Source organism: Dunckerocampus dactyliophorus, chromosome 4 (genome assembly GCF_027744805.1).
Source record: "Dunckerocampus dactyliophorus isolate RoL2022-P2 chromosome 4, RoL_Ddac_1.1, whole genome shotgun sequence".
NCBI lineage: Eukaryota > Metazoa > Chordata > Actinopteri > Syngnathiformes > Syngnathidae > Dunckerocampus > Dunckerocampus dactyliophorus.
In genome coordinates this window covers 6428008-6448926 of record NC_072822.1, presented here as the reverse complement: position 1 = coordinate 6448926, position 20919 = coordinate 6428008, and the positions used below count along the sequence as shown (strand labels likewise).

Genomic DNA, 20919 nt, shown 5'->3' with positions numbered 1-20919 from the left:
CCTGTAGTCAGTCATAGTCTCTTTGTCTCTGTGGATGGAGCATCCACACAGAGTGCAGAAGTGTGTAACGTAGTAAAAATTATATATTTCATATATATTTTTATATTTTTTCATTGTACTTTCTTAAAAGTAATGTTGAAATCTCGTCTCGTTCTCGTAGACCCAGTTCCTCTCGTGAACTCAGTGTCTCCTGAAGACCCTCGGACAGGGGCATTCGTGTATTTAACTGCAAAGAGTACAAGGTGTCTACAAAGGGTAAGGCATTTCTTTTTTATTTACACAAATGTATTTTGTTTTTATAATAATTCTAAATAATATACATAATTTTACATAATCATTCCCACAAATACATAATGCTAATTTACTACAAATAATGCATATCTTAATAAATATAATTTCTGATCATATTTATGATCCTATACGTATATGATCCTATACCTATCGCTTTATACTTCTCGTTTGGAATAAATCCACTCTAAGTCCTCTCTTCCTTGAACCTGTATCATAAAGGTCAGCTTTACAGATGCCACGTGTACGTCTACTGTGACAAAGTAACGAAAGGACAACACACGCCCAATCGGAGAATGGCCTCTACGAAAGTGGACTTTGCCATTTGTGTCAATAAGATTTGTGATTATTTGACTATTCCAACAGGCTGATTAGTATTTATGTGACATAATTAGGGTGCCATCATTCAAAATGCTTCATTCGGAGATAGAAGGGCTGACGATTGTTTGTGCATGAGAAGGGGAAATTATACCAATTCTCTCTCTGTTCAAGGATGGAGGGCTTTGAAACCTAAGAAGATAATTTCAACCTTACATCGCCAGAGACGGTCTGCACTCTCAGCAAGGGACGCAAGACGGGAAGGTGGTAGAAGAAGAATGAAAAGGTAGAGAAAGAGGGGAGAGGCTAAAGAAAAAGCCCAGTGACTTCTCCATCAGGCCAGGCGTTCACATATGGCTCAGCTTTGCTTGTCTAGGCCCACTTCAAGGCGAAGGGCCCAGCAAACATAAACAGTGGAGGGGTTGCAGCTGGAGCACAGAGGCAGCCACTTGTTTACTGAGATCTCTGTTCGCTAAACAATGGATCAAGTGACGCACGGACACTTGGCAGCGCTACAGAGAGGCCGGCAGTTTAGGAAAATCCATCCTTTCTTCCATACGTTTATTTCTGCTCGCTCAATATTTACCCCTGTGAGAAAACACACCATTTTCTTCTGAAAGGAGCCAAACAGTGGACCTCCCTCCATCCTACTCGCTCTTTTGCTGGGTCACAGAGGACAACTAAATATTTTCATCACTGGATCTGACCTCCAGAATGTCAAGCATTCAGTCAATTGCAATTAGTAGCTAAATTCAGTCAAACAGAGGGTCTTTGACTTGCATTTTTGCAGTAGTTCCTTAAAAACAACAATGTTCCTGTCATATAGAGGATCTTTGATGAGTATTTTTTGCAGTATATCCTTAAAGACAGCAGAACATGCCTGTCATATACAGGATCTTTGACTAGCGTTTTTGCAGTAGGTCCTTAAAAACAACAATGTTCCGGTCATGGAGAGGATCTCTGACTCGCGTTATTGCAGTCAGTTCTTTAAAAACAACAGTGTTCCTGTCATATAGAGGATCTTTGGCTAGCATTTTTGCGGTAGATCCTTAAAAACAACAGTGTTCCTGTCATATTGAGGATCTTTGACGAGCATGTTTGCAGTAGGTCCTTGAAAAGAGCAGTGCTCCTGTCATACAAAACAAGTGTTCCTGTCATATTAAGGATCTTTGACTAGTATTTTTGCAGTAGTTCTTTAAAAATATCAGTGTGCTCCCATCATATAGAAGATCTTCACAGATGATAAAGTTGATCTAATCTTATGTTAGTAGGTCCTTGAAAACAACAGTTCCTGTCATGTAGAGGATCTTTGACTAGGATTTTTTCTTGCAGTAGGTCCTTAAAAACAGTGTTCCTGTCTTAAAGAAGATCTCTGACAAACATTTTTGCGGTAGATCCAGAAAAACAGCAGTGTTTGTCCCATATATAGGATCTTTGACCAATGTACTGCTTCCAAAAGGATTAGTTCATAGCCCAAATAACATCGTAGAAATGATAACATCAGTGTAGTTATGTATATTAAAGCCTTTTTTAAAGATATTCTTTAAAGATTCTCATGCATGGCCTTCTTTCAAAATGAGAATTTGCCAATGTAGTTGTGCGTGTGGGAAATATCTCTTTTATGACGGGGCAAAATGAGGGGAACGGAAGGGAAGGGAATTAACCCAAATTGCAGTTAAAAGTCGCCAGGGTAAACATACTGCACACAGGAATGTGAAGTAAATGGTACATAGTGCACTGATGAAAGTTGGGGTTTTTGTATTATGAGGCCTCCGCAGCTTGTAAATAACAAGAAGAATGCCCATAATGATGTTTTTTGCTGGCTAAGTGGTGGTATACCTTCAAAGGTGCTGCTATACTTAACGTACCTTGGAATACAATAATTAGCCTTATTTGGTACATAGTGACACAAATTGACTCCTTCTCAACCCCTATTCCTGACAGTGTACTTAGGATGTGTTTCATCACTTTGTTATGTACGCATTTCTACAAGTACTTCAGAGTCTCGATGTTGGAAACCTGATTTGCATGGTCCGTTGGACTACAGGTTGACGAGGGCCACCGGTCATTCACAGCTTTTTCACAAATCAAACTAGGTGTCACCAAGTCTTGACTTCTGCAAATAAACCACCACACAAGGCTGTGACCATCCACTTTTATGACACGCTCACCAACGGCCAGCTTATTTTGGCAGGAAATGTAAACAGACGTCTCACCTTTCCCTTGTCACACTAATGGTGGAGGAACTAAGGGCAGAAAAACACAGTTCCTCCAGGATCTGGTGGTGAAATGAAGCTTTGCAGCTGTGGGGATCCTTCTGTAAGGAACACAGTGAAACACAGTTATAATTGAAGCAGTTTCCCTTATCATTCACGGTGGTTGGCTACTGCACCTCCGCCTAAACATCAGAAGCACTGCCCTACATTCACAACTTAATAGTATTTGTTTGATGAAATTGTATGAATTTATTCCCAACAGTCTTTTATCTTCATTTTGTAGCATGTCTCCTGGCTGCACTGCTTCACTGCTTCAAATACAGTCTTGTCTCATAACAAAATAATGTACGATAGAAATTATACTTTCCTTTAAAAACACAACACAACACAAACCATCAGAACATAAAGTCAGGGTGGTTTGGTAAGAAAAATTAATATTGTGTATGACTCCCATGAGCTTGGAGGACTCCAGCAATGACTCAAATAACTAAATGATAAAATCATCCGGAATGGGAAAGAAATCAGTCTTGCACAACTCCCAGACTTTATCAAGATTATTTAGTTTCATCTTCCAAGCCTCCTCCTTCATCTAAAGCCCAAATATGCTCAATAATGTTCATGTCTGGTGACTGGGCCGGGAAAACCTAAAGCATCTTCTGCTGTGGAGTCTCAAGTATGAGAAGGAGCTCCATCCTGCTGAAGAATTTGCCCTCTCTTGTAATTTGGAAGGTAATGGGCAGCAAGAATTTAGAGACAACTATGGTAAACAGTGGTGCTGCATTTGCTAAGGCCCACCGCTTGCAGAAAGGATGGACAGAGGAAAAGTGGCAGAAGGTTGATTTTTCTCATGACTCATTCATTAAACTGCATCGCAATCACTGCAAAGACCTGTTGGAACCCACATGAACCCAAGATTCACCCAGAAAACGGTCACGTTTTGTGGAGGAATATTATGGCTTGGGGTTACATCCAGTATGGAGGTGTGCAAGAGATCTGCAGAGTGGATGACAATACATGCACTGTAGCGGTTTGGAGCTGTCTGAACCCTTTTATCACCAAGCCGTTCTATTTACACTTGGAACGGTTTGTTGAGTGTTACATAATGCTCAAATACGCTTGTATTGTGTTTTTGTATATTATTGCTGGTTTGTATAATTGTGACGTGACAGTTAAGAGGTTGGTTAAGTCCCCATTAAAGGCCCAGGTACCAAATGCACCGCCCGCTAACCGCTTTTTACACTTCCATGACCGTTACTTAAAACATTGCCTGTACAGTTAAGAATGATTTTTACAGTGGTGACAGTCTGACCCTAGAAAATGAAAAAATTACTTCCATTTCCATTATTTTCTATTGGGAAAAGTGTTTCAATATCCAAACAAATCAGAGTTTAATCAGTATTGGGCCTTAGAGGTTCTACTGTAATGCAGCTGCCTAGCAGGAGACAAGCCAGTTGACCTCCAAGTGCTAGTGTCCGTCAGTTACCCGAGCTATCTCTCTTGACTCAAGCTCTGGCTGCAAAAAGAGCGATAGGGATCTAAAAAATCAAGAGTTGTGGGTGGAAGAGAAAAGATGGAAAAGGTTGAGGGGTTGAAAAGCGTGAAAGGGCCTTTTCTTCTCCTCTGGCTGCGATGTAAACAGGTGTGACGGATGTGTGCACGCGCATGTTGCAAAGACAGCCAGTGATCTAACCACCCATGCACACAAAAGATATTCCATGTGTCCTGTTGAGGCACGCACCTCCGCTCTTGTTTATTGATAGCTATCTAGGGCTTTCTCATTTCTGCAAAACAAACTGAAAATCTGCTCACCTCGGTGCGGCAGCTGAAAGCCGTCAAACAAACCCGAGAGGAGCGTGTGTGTTTTTAAAAGGTTTTACATTTCATTACCATTGGGGATGCCCTTCTCATTTGGACGTGGCCTGACCTGGACAAATACAACATTGGAGACACAAGTGTTTCAATGCAGTGGGACCATTCAAAGATTTCTCTGCTGGGCCACCAACATACTGGAGGTGGTGGTGTGTGTGTGTGTGTGTGTGGGGGGGGTCATAGTATCTTATTACTGTAAGGGCTAATACTCACAGCTGGTGGGCTTTTCTTGCCAAATCATCCACTTGACATCACAATCAGGTGCAGAAAGTTGAAACAGTGATGCTGACCTGCAGCTGAAGTTAAATGTGGAGGTTAAATCCTGCTTTACAAATCCTGTAGACTCTGAGGAAACAGGTTGGCTAGAGAAAGTGAACACAGAACAGCTTCATGTAAACTTATACGTATTCAAATATAAGAAATATAAAATATATAAAAAATTTAAAAAAAAACATTTTAAAAAATGTAAAATTGTTGCCGCACCTTTCGCATTGTCTTTTATGGATAGGAGTCTACCAGCATTTTGACTTACAATATATTTTCATAATATTCAAAAGTGCACCAAATCTGTCTAAAAGTGTGAGGGCATCTCTTGTGCACATAGCACCTTTAAGGTCACCCCACTGTTTTTCAATTTGATTTAGGTCTAGGCTCTGACTGGGCTACTCCAATATTCTTTTTTGTGGCATAAAATAATAATTGAGGGTACATGAAAACATATTCCAAGGCTGACAAGGGTATATCAAAAAACAATAGGTGGCACTGTAACCCCTAATTGGATGTCTGTTTTAGCCAATCAGAATTCAGAAGAAAGTCATATCTTACAAAGGTAGAAAAACAGCAAGGCAAAAAGGGAGCTGTGTTAACTGATAGTAGAGTTACACCTGAATAACAGCATTGTCCAATGAAAAACATCATTTAACTTTGTTTAATGTTTGTGGATAAAAGAAAGTCACAACACTTCTGGATGTAGTCAGATTTGAAGTAAAATAGAAAAAAAAAAAACATTCTGCTTTTTAATGGCCACCGACGAAAAAAAAAACATTCTGCTTTTTAATGAAACGACGAAATATAAAATATCAGAAATGTAAAAAAAGCCACATTAAAACACGTTTACAAGCGATCAAGTGCATGCCAAGGCAGCAGGTGGCACTATCACTCTTAATTTTAAGGCAAATAAAAGTCTGAAGAAAGTCATATGTGGAAAAGTTACAGTAACAAAAAGGTTACTCATACATTATAAGAGATATTCGTAAAATGGCACATAAAATGTGCATAGAAAAAGGTGGATAAATTCTGGCTTCAACAGGCCAAATGAAAGGGGATTATGATATCATACAACAGTGACAATGCCGGGTTAAACCCCCCTCCAAAAAAACAAGGGATGAGTTTACAATTTATTTTTATTCCGATCTAAATCCTTCAAAATATGTTATGTAAACATCCATCCATCTTCTACGCAGCTTGTCCTCACTAGGGTCATGGGGGTATGGTGGAGCCTATCCCAGCTGACTTATGGGCGAGAGGCACAGTACACGCTGGACTGGTCGCCAGCCAGCCAGCTAGCCAATCGCAGGGCAAACAACCAACCAATCATACTCACATTCATACCTATGGACAATGAACCTAACATGCATGTTTTTGTAATGTGGGAGGAATCCGCAGCACCCGGAGAAAAGCCACTCATGCACGGGGAGAACATGCAAACTTCACAGAGATGCCCAAACAGAGATTCAACCCCAAATCTTTCCGATCTCTCGACTGTGTGGCCAACATGCTAACCACTCGACCACCGTGCGGCCCGTTATATAAACATAAATTAGCAAATGTTTTAAAATTGATAGTAGGAAGGAAATGACTACACCACCATCAATAGCTTGATTAGAAAATTAATAAACATGTAACTTTGTAGTAAAAATCTAAAACCCATAAACAATCATCTCTTCCATAAAAACTTGTCATTGGTCTTCCACAGACTTTTGCTCTCCTCCACAGAATGAGCTCTGGCTGCAATAGTCGTACTGACGCAAACCCTCTGAACCTCCTCCAGGTCTGTGAGCCTGTTGATGCTCTCTTCGTTGCCCTCATTCAGAATGTCCCAGAAGTCTTTGCGGCTGCCTCGTGACTGCTGAGACGAGAGCGAGTCATGTGAATGCGGGTTAATGGTATGTCTGGGTGGAGGTGAAGCAGCCAGGCCTGTGGACGACAAGGAGGGTGATGGTTTTGGGGGGGAACCTCTGTGCTGTGTGCTTCTGGATTTGGGTTTCAACAAATCATCAAGAATGGAGGTGTCTCCTAGGAGTTCTGTGAGGATGGACCTGCGACAAGAGGTGCGTTCTTGGGAGTGCTCTGTCTGCTCTTCAGCACGATCAATTGTTTTTGAAGCAGACTCCAGAGATTCGAGACTACCGCTGCTGCTGTCCTGATCCCCACCAAGACCACCAACAGCTCTGAATGCTCCACAAGCAGACACACTAGTCTTCTTTGTCCTCTTATGACCTCTTGATTTGCACACCGCCTCCACCTGCTGCTCAGTATCAACAGTTGGAACATCACTTGGAGGCTCCTGCACATTCTTCTGAGATTTCCTCCTCTTCTTCTTCTCAGGCTCCGAACACGTCTGATTAGATGTAGACCTTGCAACCTTTTGCAAAGCTCTGGTCGCACAGTTTTTGGGAAGTGGATGATGCCCCACTGATGTAGATGGAGTTATGTCAGCAGGCAGGAAGTCGCTGGTGATGAAACTGTCGACTTCAGGGTGGCTCATGTCGGTGTAATAGCGTCGGAGCCACGCTATTCTCTGCGGTGAGTCGCTGGTGAGAATCTCGGCAGCAAACTGATGGGCTGAGGGAAAACTGAACTTGGACGCCATCTCCTGCAGCTGTTGCCTACGCACAATGCACAAGCACACACACACACTTGCATGAGAATGTGAGCTTTTCAAATCTGGTAAACTATTCAACACTACTTATAATGTCTATTTTAAAAAGAAGCCACAAGTCCAATGCTATTATTAATCAGATATTCTGTGGGCACATCACAAGATGAATACTTCTCCATCATGGGTTTTTTTTTTTAGTGCTTTGAGGCACTTGTTATTAAAACTTTGCTCCTGAAACACTTCAAAGTCACAGACGAAGCTGCGGTGTTGGTTACTAGCACTTGCGGCTTTGACTGGAAAAACAATAAATTAAAGTAATGGCAGTAAAACCTCGGTGTGGATACAAATAATTAAACGGATGGGATTATTGAAAGGGGGTGAGGAGGGGGATCAATAAGGTATGTGTTTTCACACTCTGCTGAGCCTCTGGGCAGAGATACCTTCTTCTTTCACCTGTGGAATGAGATCACAGCCAAAGAAGGTGCCTGTGTGTGGTGGCATGTTTATGAGTGTGTTTTTGTGAGGCGTGTACATTTACGTCTGTGTTAAGAAGTATGTGCACATTGGTCGTGAAATCCCTGGGGGCCATCTTTTTTTTTCCTCTCTCTCTCTCAATGTGGTTGCAGTGTGTGGAGAAAACTCCAGCACCGTCGGGTCTGAACACAACTATGTAATGTTTGGCATGATGCTGGGAAATGGGTGGTGGTGGCGCGAGCTCAGAGGTGGTCTCTGTGTGAACGCATGCCATTGCCAGGGCCCAGGTGGGGGCGCTAAACATTTAATCCGCGGTCAGTACTGGCCTGCTTCCCTACACTGCCAGGAATCTATCCCAGTTTCCTCCACTTGCCTGATATACTGTACATAGGGTTTTCCCAGCCACCATACCTTCCATGTTTCTTATCATATTTAGTCTCCTGTACATTCCTTCGTATGCACCTCATCTTCTTGTACGCTCTTGCCATACCTGCGCACAGCCAAAGGAGTCTCCCCCAGTATGACGGTGGTATGACTGGTGTGCTGTATGTTCTTCTTGGTGAAGGTAACAGGGCGTGGCTCAGGAAGCTGCTGTGGTGGAGCGAGGCGGGGCTGGCGGTCTGCTGGGCTAGGCGGCAACATTTCCTGGTACATTAATTTAAAAAAAAAAAAAGAAAAAAAAGGTTGGTTCCTTCAGATTGGGTGCTCAATGTGTTTGGATGAGATCACGGTGTAGATTACCTCGCATGGGGTGAGAAATTCATTTGCAGGGAGTTGAGAGTACATCTGGCGTTCAAACACATCTCTCAAGGCGGCTCTGGTGATCAGATCCTCAGCTTTGCTCCCGCCCACCACACGCTGGTTAGAGTGGGCATACGCCACCTCCTGAACCCCACCTTCAATTAAGAATATACAGTATCTCACAAAACTGCCATGTGGCCCAGTTGCAATAAGGGAGGTCATCATGCTCTGCTTCAGAGTTTCACAGTACATTTTGTTTTCCTTCCATGAACTGCAGCTCTCCAGTGCCGGGAGCACTCATGGAGCCCCAGATCATGAGGCTACCACCAGCAGTCTTGACTGTAGGCTAGACGCAATTATCATGCTACTCACTGGCAACTGAATCATTTTCTACCCCGCTTTCCAAGCTGTACACGGACTACTCTAAAGTATATCCAAGTTTCATTTCTATTGTACTGTCGTGTTCCTTGAGAATGTACACTGTCATCAAAGTGGTCTGTGTGCAATTCAAGCCAACACTTTTATATTCAAAAAGAAAATATTACCCAAGACAGTGTCAATCGTTCCTTTAGATGCGGGAGATGTTTGACTTTTCAGATTAGTGAACAGGACACCATTCGACACGGCCACTTGTCTCTCTGTGCTTCTTCCAATTTGTCCACACATTGAGGGCGTCGCTTTGGCTTTATCTGGAGGTGTAGTTTTGGTGTGACGTCCTCCGGTGTGCTCATCCTCTGAAGAAGTGAAGGTCTCAATGTCCTCACTGAAACCTGTCCCTCTGGTCTTGTCCCTCATACTGGTATGTCTCTTCCTGTTGTCTCCTCCTCTGTCCATAGTATCCTTCTCGGACTTTGTGATCGTCTCCATGTCCAAATCATCTGACTCATCGGAATACTCATCAAAGTGGTGTGATTTGGGAATGGCAGGCATTTTGTCTTTCTTTTCGACTAATGAGGAGCGTCTTTCGCTTGCTTCTAAATTTGTCTTACATGATTTTACTGTAGGGAGACATCCTTTATTCTCGATATTGGAGTTACAATCAATGCTGGAGTCTGAACTGTCATTCTCCTCACCACCTGAACTACTGTCCCCTTCGCCTGACTCCGGCACTGCTTTGATCCTTTGAAGCAGTTTGGAGAAACCGTGCTGGAGGAGACTGGTTGGACCAGGGCCAGCAGAGGGTTCCCTGCTCCATGTGTCATCCTTTCTGCTGGGACCTCCCCACTCCTCCTCTTCCTCATCACTCCCGCTACTGAAGTCTAGCGCCCCTCTGGGAATCCTGGACGCATCCATGCTCTCCATAGATACATCTCCAGAGTCCTGTAATCACAAATACAGCATATATAAAGGAATAGTATGTTGGCATGGAAAGGCCAGGAAGCAATGAAAAACAGCCTATGAGAATGTTGCGGCTGTGTAATACAAACCAGATGTTCATAATAGCAAATCATAATAGACCTGAGTGTGACACAGGATCCCATTATGATGTAATATGAGGAACCAACAGGGTCATAACATGTCCAGCAGCTATAAGCATTTGGACCTCATTGGGACCACCAACCATGATCCAAATTTTTGTATTCCTATATGAATGGACCTCTCTATATTAGGAGAGCTGTGTTAAGGGTGCAGATCGAAGAATTTATATTCAGTTTTTGCTGTTGCAGTCTGCTTGTATTGAGACCAGATCCAGTACCGTAGTAGCTGTGGTAAAAAAAAATGTTTTTGAAAGCTGTTTGTGGCAGCGTGCACCTATTTGTAACACGCATTACCACCACCTACAGGACTGGAGTGAAACAGCATTATCCGAAAAGCGCTGATTTGTTAAACAAACAAGTTAGGCGGCCATTTTTAGGAGTGGATAGACCACTTAGGTCAAAATGAGGCTCGAAGCCAAAGGCGATGTTATTAGTTGTTTGACTGACACACAGGAAGGCCCCCCATATGAGGTATTTTAGAATGGGAATGGGAGCTTCGAGCGGGGCCACAGGGGATATGAGATGAGTGAGCAAAGGGATGGGAAAGATAAATGCCCTATGTTCCAGGTCTCTGAGAAAGGCAAGAGCGACTCACGCTAACTCTTTGCATATCCTCCATCTCCACGGTTGTGTGTGTGCTGGTTGTCATGACGCCCGCCTCCACTTGTCCTGTTCTCTTTCATGAGGAGGACAAACACACATTTGTTAGCATTTTTAATAACATAAATAAATGACACAAGACTATAGCTGTACACCACTGCAACTGACACAAAAATATCCAAACAGTCACAGCTATGTGCCACAGCTATGAATCCAGCAGTGGGCGCTGTCTCAAAAGCCAATGCACTCAATATTTTCCAGCAACAGAAGAGACTTTCAGAAGACATGTTGCATACCTGCTTAGTTTGTAAGTACAACCCCTGTACAATATTGCATACTACATGCCTGTAATTGTTTCTTAAAATGTAAAGCTGAATTAAAATGTGTTTAATGACTGCAAGAAGCATATTTTAGGTTTTAGCATATCAAAAATACACATTTTTTAGAGCTTTTTATGGGTGTGTCCATTATTTGCAGTTTTTTGCCGATCGTGGGGAGGTCTTGGAATCTAATACATTGTTATATTAATACATCTCTGACAATGACAATTCAAATTGCGCAACGTGGTACCATACTGACACCAGGGCCGGTGTAAACCACAGTAACCACAACGTAAAACTATAAAACTAAGTAGACATCAGTGCTTCATTTCACTAGAAGCCATGTAACCCGCTAAAATTTTATTGTAAAAGGTCAAATTTTGATAAAGGTTTTACATGAGAAATGATAAAGAGATAAGATGTGAATTTCTCCTGGAGATGAGTAAAGTATCTAAATATTCGTCTTACATATCTTTTATTTTAGCCGGATGTTGGGATCCTTCCCTTTTAATGGGTTGAACTTGAGCTTTACTTTTGTCCACTTGCAATCACTATGATTGTAAACTGCATGTTAATTTGACACCAAATTGAAAGGGAAAGTTGAACAAACATGATAAAGCAGTATCCAAAGTACAAAAATACATACAAGAAGCGATAAAGCCTCATTTTCAGGGGAATCTCCACTCTCATCCTGACACGCACATACATTGACAGGTATTCACAGTGCGGGGATTGGAACACCAATATAAGTTAAACCTTCAAGATTAAACACTCTTAATACACAACATAATCAAACTTACTTACTGATTCATATAACACACAGAGCAATGAACTTCATGCCGTGTCTCCTTCCTTCTTTCTGCTATGATGGTGCACTCGGTGCTATGAGGCATTCAGGTGTGTTCGTAATTGTGAGTGTTAGCTGCTAATTGTTTTTTTTTTTTCCACATACCCCTAATGACAATTGGCGTTCCCCACTTTGGGAACCTAGGATGTAAACGATACGTAACCCTATTGATGAAGTGTCTGTATTGTATGCTACCTCTACACCACATCTTACCTCTAGTATCTTGCGAGTGAGGCATGTCCCTTGGGTCTGCAGCCTGAAGAGGTTATTGATCCCAAACAGCTCACCCTTATGGATGTCGTGGCCTTGCACAGCTTCAAAGTAGCGCCGTGCACTCTCCATACCGACGACAGAACTCTGCAATTGCTGGTACCACACAATGGGAAGCAAATAGCTTATACTCTAAAGATAACACTGTCATATAAGTGCAGATGAATGCACATCTTAAATCATCTGATTACCTGTTTGTAGATTTGTCTGAGGTAGGTAATTTCCTCCACAGTCCCCAGTGAGATGAGTCTGAGGACGGTCACGTCTCTGCACTGGCCAATGCGGTAAGCTCTAAAGCAACGAAAAGTTCAAATATGTTTCCAGGAATATTAAAACAGCTGGACTTGTACGTTTGCTGTAGGCAAATATCTGCAAATACAAACCTGTCAATAGCCTGGAGATCATTGGCTGGGTTCCATGTTGGGTCAAATAATATCACAACATTGGCCCCAACAAAGTTAAGACCAAGACCACCTGCCCTGGAATGATAAAAGAGTCAACATATAAGCTGTGTTATTATTAATATGATTATTATTATTATTATTGAGTGTGAATTTGCAGACTGACATTGTGGACACCAGGCAGAGGTTGACGTGAGGGGAACTGTTGAAGTCTTTGACAATGTGGACTCGCTCCTTGGATTTGGTGGTCCCATCTAGCCTGCTGTAGTCGAGCCCCTCGGCCATGCAGTAGCTCTCCAGAACATCCAGCAGCTGCCAGTTGAAAATAAAAAGAAAGAAAAAAACTCTGAAATAGACATGAAAATTTTATTACCAGAATTAACAGGAATATAATGGCAATTTTTACTGAAATATTGTGTGCAAATGTGTGAAATTTGAGGTTTCCTTATCACCAGGGAGCTTATATGTAGCTGAAAACATCTCGCAAACATTCAATCAAAAGTCAATCAAAACTGAGCATTATCATCAACATTTTTCTCATTAGACCGAACAAGCAAAATAATAGATTGCCTGATTGCTCTCAAAAGTGGAAAAACGATTACCTCAGCAGTTCATAATGTTATCATTGCGTCTCAAGTGACATCTGCACAGCACTGCACAGTCTCAGTTTCCTAAAAGCTCTAATTGCTTTCACTTTTATAAAGCCCCCAGGCTTACCAGCTAATCTGTGTCATGAGAGAGCCACGTCTCCCAGATTGTATTTTGTCTCTAAACAAGGCACGGGCTCTAACAGGAGCAGCAATTAAGTCTCTTTTTCGAGGCGTCTTCTAGCGTGTGGCTGGATGTGAATGGGCGTTAAACATCTAATAATGCTGACGCCTGTAAACATAACAAATCATCAAATTTCCAATTTCCTATGGCTGCCCATCCAATAAGGCATGTACTCGCTGTCCAATTCATTAGGTACACCAACAATATGTTGTGACTTGAGTGCTCTGCTGTTTTTAAGGTCCTAGTCAAAAATCCTCTATATGGCAGGAGCACTTTTTCAAAAACCTTAGATCTTACATATAACTTACCTTGGTCGAGAGTGAAAAAAGAAGCACCTTGTCTTTCCTTTGCAGATAATATTTGAGAAGTTTCTGCAAAACCTAAGAGGAGGGAAAACAATGGTCCTTAACAACATGAAGCGAAGCTGACTGGACCTTGGTCCTGCACTTGTACCTTCATTTTGCCACTATACGTCGGGTCGGACAGGGCTGCAAACGCTTCATCTTTGCACCGCCGCACAAAGTCTGGAAACTTCTGGAACACCTTTTGACAAATGGCGCTCACGTACTTTTCCTATTAGAATAAATGAGGCGCGTGAGGGGTACGCCCATTGTTACTGGAATAAGGCACTTATGTTGGTGTTCAATCAAGCAGGTTCAATTCCCTGCCATGAATGTTGTGTTGTTGAGAAATTACATTGCTCACAATATCACAATGTTAGATGACCTCAAATGGGAATGTTTAACAGTGAAAACAAGAGTCGTATAATTAGAAATACATGCCCTTTTGGGATTATAGTTGCCCCTCATTAATAGCAGTTTATTGGTTCCAGACCCGCAATAAGTGAATTACCGCCAAGTACAATTCTATATTATTACATGGAATATTTTTGTAGTTGTTTATTTACTTGTTTATGACCTTCTACAAAAGTTTTTTTTACAATTACTGAGCCCTGTAGACATGAAACAACTCCCCTATAGTCATCCTTACACTTGTATTACCCAATATAGTAGACGTAATATTAGAAAATAAGACATCTTAGACAAAAATAAGATAAGACAGACTCACACGTTAGTATTGACTGCGTACTTCTAGGTGGCTATTGTCTCATTAATGTATTGTTACTGACACCTAGAGACCAGTGCAGAATACGACTATACTGCTGCTGTTTGTGGTTAAGGAGACTCACAATGCACTTGAAGCGCTTTATTAACATGCCGAGAACACATGCAGTGAACATTCACACAGGAGATACTGTCAGACACTCTCTACACTGCGAACCTGCTGCTAGCAATCAGCTAACAGTCAACTCTAGCTAGCTGATGTCACACACATCACTTCGCAGGGCCTGCTTCTTAAAAGGTGCACGCAACAAGTCACAGATACTGAACTACACTTCAATATCACGTCTTTATTTGTATTTTCATTCATTTTGCCATTTTTATCGTTGAAAATGCTTAATTTAGGCCATGAATATGTACAATTTGCTGAAATATGCATATTTTTAATGTAATAAGTGACTATATTCAACCAAGAAACAGCAATAATTTATTAATTCATCCATTTTTTACAAACCGTGATAAGAATGAGGGTGCAATGTTCGAACTGCGATCTAGCAAGGGACAACATGTACATAGTCAAAAACATGTGTAATGATTAAAACTTTTCAGTGGCATTAAAGGAAATTGGATGCTGCAGACAGTTCAAATCTGATTCTACCTGCTTCTTGCTTGTTCCTGCAGTGGACTGGAGCAGTGCAACATGACTGGCAACCTTCCTCAATATGGTCAGGTAGGAAAAGTACAGCCCTTTTGTTGGCACACCCTCCAAATTAGTCTAAAAGAGAACCCATTTTTTAATTATTACATCTCTGACCGTTCCAATCAAATGTGAGCATTAATACATCCTCGGGTTTCGTCACTGAACCGTTCCAAAAGCTCAGACAAAAAAAAGGGAATTTATGAAAACCGAAACAATTTTTCACAGAAAAAAAATCATGTAAATCAAATTAATACGTTCCGGACACCCAAAAATATTAACACAAAACACATTTTATAGCAAACAATTAGTTTTACATGCAGAAAACAATGGAAAATACATATAAGTGACAAAAGAAATGGATAAATGAACATTAAAGTAATCATTTTTACTTTTATTGGAGACTTGTTGGTGAACGATGGAAAAGCCCCACGGATTCTGTTTCATTGTAGTCCGTGTAGTCCTTGAATTTAATCGTGTTCCTCACCTGCTTTATCAAAGTTCTAGCACTTACAACTTTCTTGCAGCCGTACTCGATTCCGTGTAATATAACCAAGATTGTGTACAAAAGCAGAGACAAATCTGCGGCAATTAGGGATGTCTCGATCCAATCTTTTGAAAGGCAGACTCCTGCCAATATCACATATCCTAGAGGTAAACTGACCTTATAGCAGCATCTCCTTCGAGTGTATCCACTTTGACAGTCACACTTCTCTGACGACCTCAGCAGTAATTTCACATCTTCAGTGTCCAGTACAGTTTGATACACCGTCCGCTGAAAGTCCGTCAGGGAGCAGTACACCACCTACAGTGGAACAAAACACAGCATGACAGATGATCGTTATGGATGATGGTTGGACTATCCTACCCTGTCATCCTTCTTGGGCAGTTGGTCACTGATCAGAGCTTTGGTCCTTCTGAGGAAAAAGTGGGCAATCTTCCTGACCAGGTCACTGATGGTCTTCCTGGCTGTCGCTAAGGCACGTTTTGTTGCACTGTGTCTCTGGCCTTGCTCAATCGGATCTGACATCTTGTTCTTAAAATGCCCTAAGCTGCCAAGACAACCGGGGACCGCCCTGTGTGGAATGACATTACACAAATCAAACATGTGACGCAAAGTTAATAGGAGCTATTTTTCCCCCCATACTAAATCCTAGAAATAATCAATTTCAGGGTCAAACTTTCGCCATATCATAAAACCTTTATTAACGCAAAGTACATCAAATTGCTCATTAATTTAATAGTGCAAAACTGTTGCTATTTGTTTATGCCATTAACAATTTTTCCAGTTACTTTTAGCCATGGAAGGAATTAGTGGATTGACTTTGCAAGGCTTACTTTGCACTTCAGCTAATCAGAAAATCAATCTCACCCACCACCTCGTTAATGGATGACTATAGTGGTAGGTTAATTAAAGAAATCAGTTGTGAAATATATTTAACAATTTAGCAACACTAATTAAGAGTATAACCATTAATAATCATTAATGATATAATACTTTTGTTATTCAGTTAATATTTTCGTTCATTCAAATTGTAATTATTTGGTTACTTGGAATCATATTTATTTATTTTGGCCACAAAATACCAACTTGCATAGTGGTACCTTTGCATGTTGAACAAAAGTACAGGGGCACTGCTGGAGTGTTGCATAAAAAAAGTACAAAAAAGGCAAAGGAAAAGCAAAACACAAATATGATCATGCTTGTTGATGTCATACATAACATTGCATTCAAATTCTCAACAACCAAATCATGTTGAAAAGAAAAACAACATAAAAAAACACCTACCAGTCCATGACACACCACAGCTCCTCGAGGTTGTTCTGAAGGATGGTACCAGTGAGGCCAATTCTGACCTGATGAAAGAAACTGAGCATTATCACCATAAAGGCATAATTTTTTGGATCTCATTGGATAGTGTTATATATTTCAGTCAAATGTACCTGACCTGACATTTCAGACCCTTCATGGCTTGAGTGATTTGAGAATTTGGATTTTTTATCTTGTGAGCTTCGTCTACAAACACAGCAGACCAGTCAATGCTGCAGAAGTGGAAGAGGTCGTGTGAGGAATAATAATGTAATATATAGCAAATTGTAGAACAATGACATTCTGAAATCTTTAACATGCCACACAAATAAGTGTTTGGCAAAGCATTAATGCATTCAGAAAATGTCTTATTAAAAGACAACGCTCACTCATTAACTTGATCCATACACAGGCGAAGTGTCTCATAGGTGGTGAGAGCGATCTCAACGCGGCCCTTCTTAATGCGAGCCAGCTCCTCCTGTTTCCTCAGCCCGTGGACCACCACGTACTGGAAGTGGCCCCAGGTGTCTAGTTCATCTTTCCAGTTATACAGCACTGACAGCGGGGCCACAATCAGGAAAACCTACAACAGATCGCAAAAACACTCACGCTGATGACATTTGCAGACACCCACCCCCCTGCACTATTGTTGCACTTAATGCAGTCTTCATCTGGGTGAATGTCATCTGAAAACAAATGTCAGCATCAGGCATTTATGCCATTTGTCTGAGCTCTCAGGTCAGCATTCAATTTTGCACCCACTTTATTTGGCCTCATCTGCTTGGATGGAGTTTGAGTCTGGAGAAAGTGAGGCTTGTTGTTCTCAATGTCCTCCCAAGTTCCCTTTTTGTGCAACACTGCTCCAAGGAAACCAATGACCTGCAAGAAGGAGGAGGACACAAGCAGGAATGCAATTTGTGAGATGAAGGCAAGTTGGAAAGTTTTGGCATTTTTCAAGCATTGTTTTGATTTGCGTTGACAAAACGAAAACATATTACAAAGGTGGAAAGCCCTCATCACAAGCTTTTATATGAAATATGACTTGGTTTGAGTCAAATGTTATCATATTATTGCTAAACCTCAACCAAAGCAAGCTCCGTTGGACTACGCCCTAGTGTACTAGATAAAAATTAAAGATATATTTTTTTACTTTTGTGCATGTGAACTTGCTGCTATCATGCATAACTCCCTGAAATCAAAGAAACCCTTTGTGGAATATCTTTTTTGAAAATCCCACAAACAAACAGATAAGCAACATATTTGAGTTTCTTAACAAGCATCAAATATTTTCAGAAGTAGCTTTCGTTTTTACCTGTACAGTCTTTCCAAGACCCATGTCATCTCCTAGGATACAGCCTCTTGAACGGATATAATTACTGTAAATGAACCTTATTCCTTCTCTTTGGTAATCCCTCAGGTATCTGTTGATGGTGTAGGGGACACTGTCTTCACCAAGATCACATAGTTTTAAGGGAAAGCATGACCCGGAATGTTCGGCACCGCCGGAAAACAACGGTTTCTCTCTGTTGAAGAGTTTTAAATCAGCTCTTGTGTCTTCTGTTAAAGGTGCAGCTTCTTCCTCTTTATTGTCCTCCTGCTCATTCATGCCATTGTGCCCTTCAGTGAACACCATCATAGCTGTGGTGTGATCAATGTGAGATGGAGATGAGTTTTGGCAGGATGCTATGAAAAAAGTCAAATGTGTTTTATTATTGTATTGAAACTGTTATACAATACATATTGAACAGTAAGTTATTACCTGATCTTAACGTAATAAGCAACACTACTAGTTGTGGATTGACAATCCATTCCCCGGCCCCACTATTGGTAGCTGTCATTGTATCCAAAACTACATTTGTATTCCGACTGGTCTGACGAATACAACAATGGTAAATATCCATGCAAAACACATATTTAAAAGCTATCCAAGGACATGAAAGTACAAATAAGGTATACCTTCTTCCTCTGAAGTAGCCTCCATGATGCTACCTTGTTAGTAGCAGCTCTTCTTGCGGAGTCATGCTTTCTACTAATTTCGAGCTAGCTCGGAACGAACATTTCCGCATAGTGTAAACCTTTTCTATGGAACAAAAGCCTCATCTACGGCACATTTTGCTAAATGTTTTATAAACGTGTTAAAACGTTTCCTCCTCCGTGCCTTGTCTGTCAAGCATAATCAGCGTCTGCACTGTTTATGTATTTGCCCATTCGCCCTCGCACTTTAGTCATTTTATGCCGCGTTAGAATATGTCTATTAAATGCTGGTTCACAAATGATTCAAGTACTATTTTCACATCATTTAGCTATGTTTCTACGTAACTTAACATGACAAATATTCTACTACTGCACGCTTAACTGTGTACTGTATTTTGAGTGCGTTACGTCTGTGACGAAAGTGCGGCTCTGAAATTACAGGCTTTGTTTACATTTGGATACAATGCAACTTTATTGACTTTACAAGTGTCTCCGTTTGTTGTGACTGTGAAAAAGGTTGACACATTCGGTAGTTTTGATTTTTTTAAAAAATGCTTTCACTAGCCTGCTCCTGTTCTCTGCAGTGTTGCCAACTCCTCAGTAAGAAAAGTAGGTATTTGCTGCCCTAGAAGTCGCTCGATGACGCATCAGTTAATTTGCATATTATTTGCATTTAAATAAATGCGTGCATTTTTTTTAGGCAAGACCAACAATTTTACAATATAGTATTTATTAGTTTAGCATTTTTTATAGTATTTATTATTTTCAATAATGTTGTTATACTGAAGGTAATCAATAAATAAAATACTTCTTACCATTAATGTGACTTATGGTGCTGCATGGTTTACGTCTGCCGACTCATCGAAAGCGGGGGAAAAGTTTACCGCTGCAGTTATGTGCTTCACTTGTGTTTCCTCCACTTGATTTGCCATCATGATGGTGCGATCGTGAACAGTTCTTGCTGACAAACGCATGTCTTTTATTCGTTTGATTATCTTGTCTTTATCCGAAAAGTCGTCAAAAAGTTCATTCGCCACCTCAAGCGTAAATGTTTTGCCAAATTTGCTATCTGTGGATGGTTTTCCGTTCCTCAATATTAATAAAGAAGACCAGTCAGCTTGTTGGCTCCATGCACAGAGTTGCTGCTGGCGAGCTGCACTTTGAGTAACTCTTGGCATATACCTTCTTCTGCTGGATATTTACCAGTAGATGCAAATGTAGCATGACGTGTGTCAAAGTGCCGCTTTGTATTTGACCGTTTTATTGATAAAATTTTATCACTGCATATTAGACACACCGCCAAACGTGCTCTCTCCGCGAAGGCGAATTCCTCTTTCCATTTGTGCTGAAATGTACGGTACTCCTCATCTTTCTTTGTTTCCGTCAACAGTGTTCACGCTAGCTACAGAATTAGGTAGGCGGGAAGTTCACTGCTTGACTACTCAATGACCCAGTAGGCTACGGCCTTGTCCAATTATAATCGTGTTTTGGCGATTGACCCGGAAACTATCGTAAGGACAGTCATTTTGTTACAAAATGGATAGACGGATTAAAATACATGTTTTATATTTTTAACACTGATATCTGTCATGTTTTACTTTAAATTGTCAGTGAAAAAAAAAGAAAATTGAAAAAAATAGTGTTAAGAAAAGTGTGAGAGCCAGAGGCAGACATCAAAAGAGCCATATATGTCTCACGAGCAGAGGTTCCCGACCCCTGTTGTAACAGATACGGTAGGAAAAAAGCAGAACCTCGTAGGAGGTACAAAAAAGTGAGTAAAAACACCTTAATTATGTTAAGAACTACAAATAAACTTGATCGCTTCATCAAAATAAAATAATATTTTATCTCAGCCAGCGCCTCTCAAAGTCTAGACAGTGTAATAAATACATCTGGACTCCAC

At 41.0% G+C, this 20919-nt stretch overlaps 1 protein-coding gene across 5 annotated transcripts; it reads right to left on the bottom strand.

Moving 5' to 3' along the window:
- Positions 1-5372: 5372 nt before the first annotated feature.
- On the bottom strand, positions 5373-20358 carry ercc6l2 (excision repair cross-complementation group 6-like 2). 5 transcript variants are annotated; one of them, XM_054774721.1, is made up of 21 exons: positions 18999-20358; positions 18355-18725; positions 17805-17921; positions 17432-17625; positions 17182-17275; positions 17022-17089; positions 16838-16870; positions 16101-16308; positions 15897-16037; positions 15194-15310; positions 13928-14047; positions 13783-13854; positions 12870-13015; positions 12686-12781; positions 12494-12593; positions 12246-12398; positions 10861-10941; positions 9333-10107; positions 8788-8942; positions 8537-8691; positions 5375-7579 (listed from the first exon to the last, which is right to left on the bottom strand). In XM_054774721.1, exons 1-21 carry the CDS (start codon positions 19021-19023, stop codon positions 6628-6630), a joined length of 4173 nt encoding a protein of 1390 aa, XP_054630696.1. In that variant the 5' UTR covers positions 19024-20358; the 3' UTR covers positions 5375-6627. The 5 variants fall into 5 exon arrangements, with proteins under 5 accessions (XP_054630699.1, XP_054630700.1, XP_054630701.1 ...); XM_054774724.1 differs by lacking the exon at positions 18999-20358 and having other exon boundaries at positions 5373-7579; positions 17432-17728; positions 18355-18387; XM_054774723.1 differs by lacking the exon at positions 16838-16870 and having other exon boundaries at positions 5376-7579; positions 18999-20355.
- Between the last annotated feature and the right edge of the window lie 561 nt (positions 20359-20919).

Bases quoted from the DNA above. Each gene is read 5' to 3' on its own strand.
- ercc6l2 (XM_054774721.1), bottom strand. From the start codon at position 19,023: ATGGAGGCTACTTCAGAGGAAGAAG. The intron at 14,048-15,193 runs GTAGAATCAGAT...TTATTCTAATAG, and splicing joins CAGGAACAAGCAAGAAGCAG to GAAAAGTACGTGAGCGCCAT. The intron at 10,942-12,245 runs GTAAGATGTGGT...TCCTCATGAAAG, and splicing joins TCACTCGCAAGATACTAGAG to AGAACAGGACAAGTGGAGGC.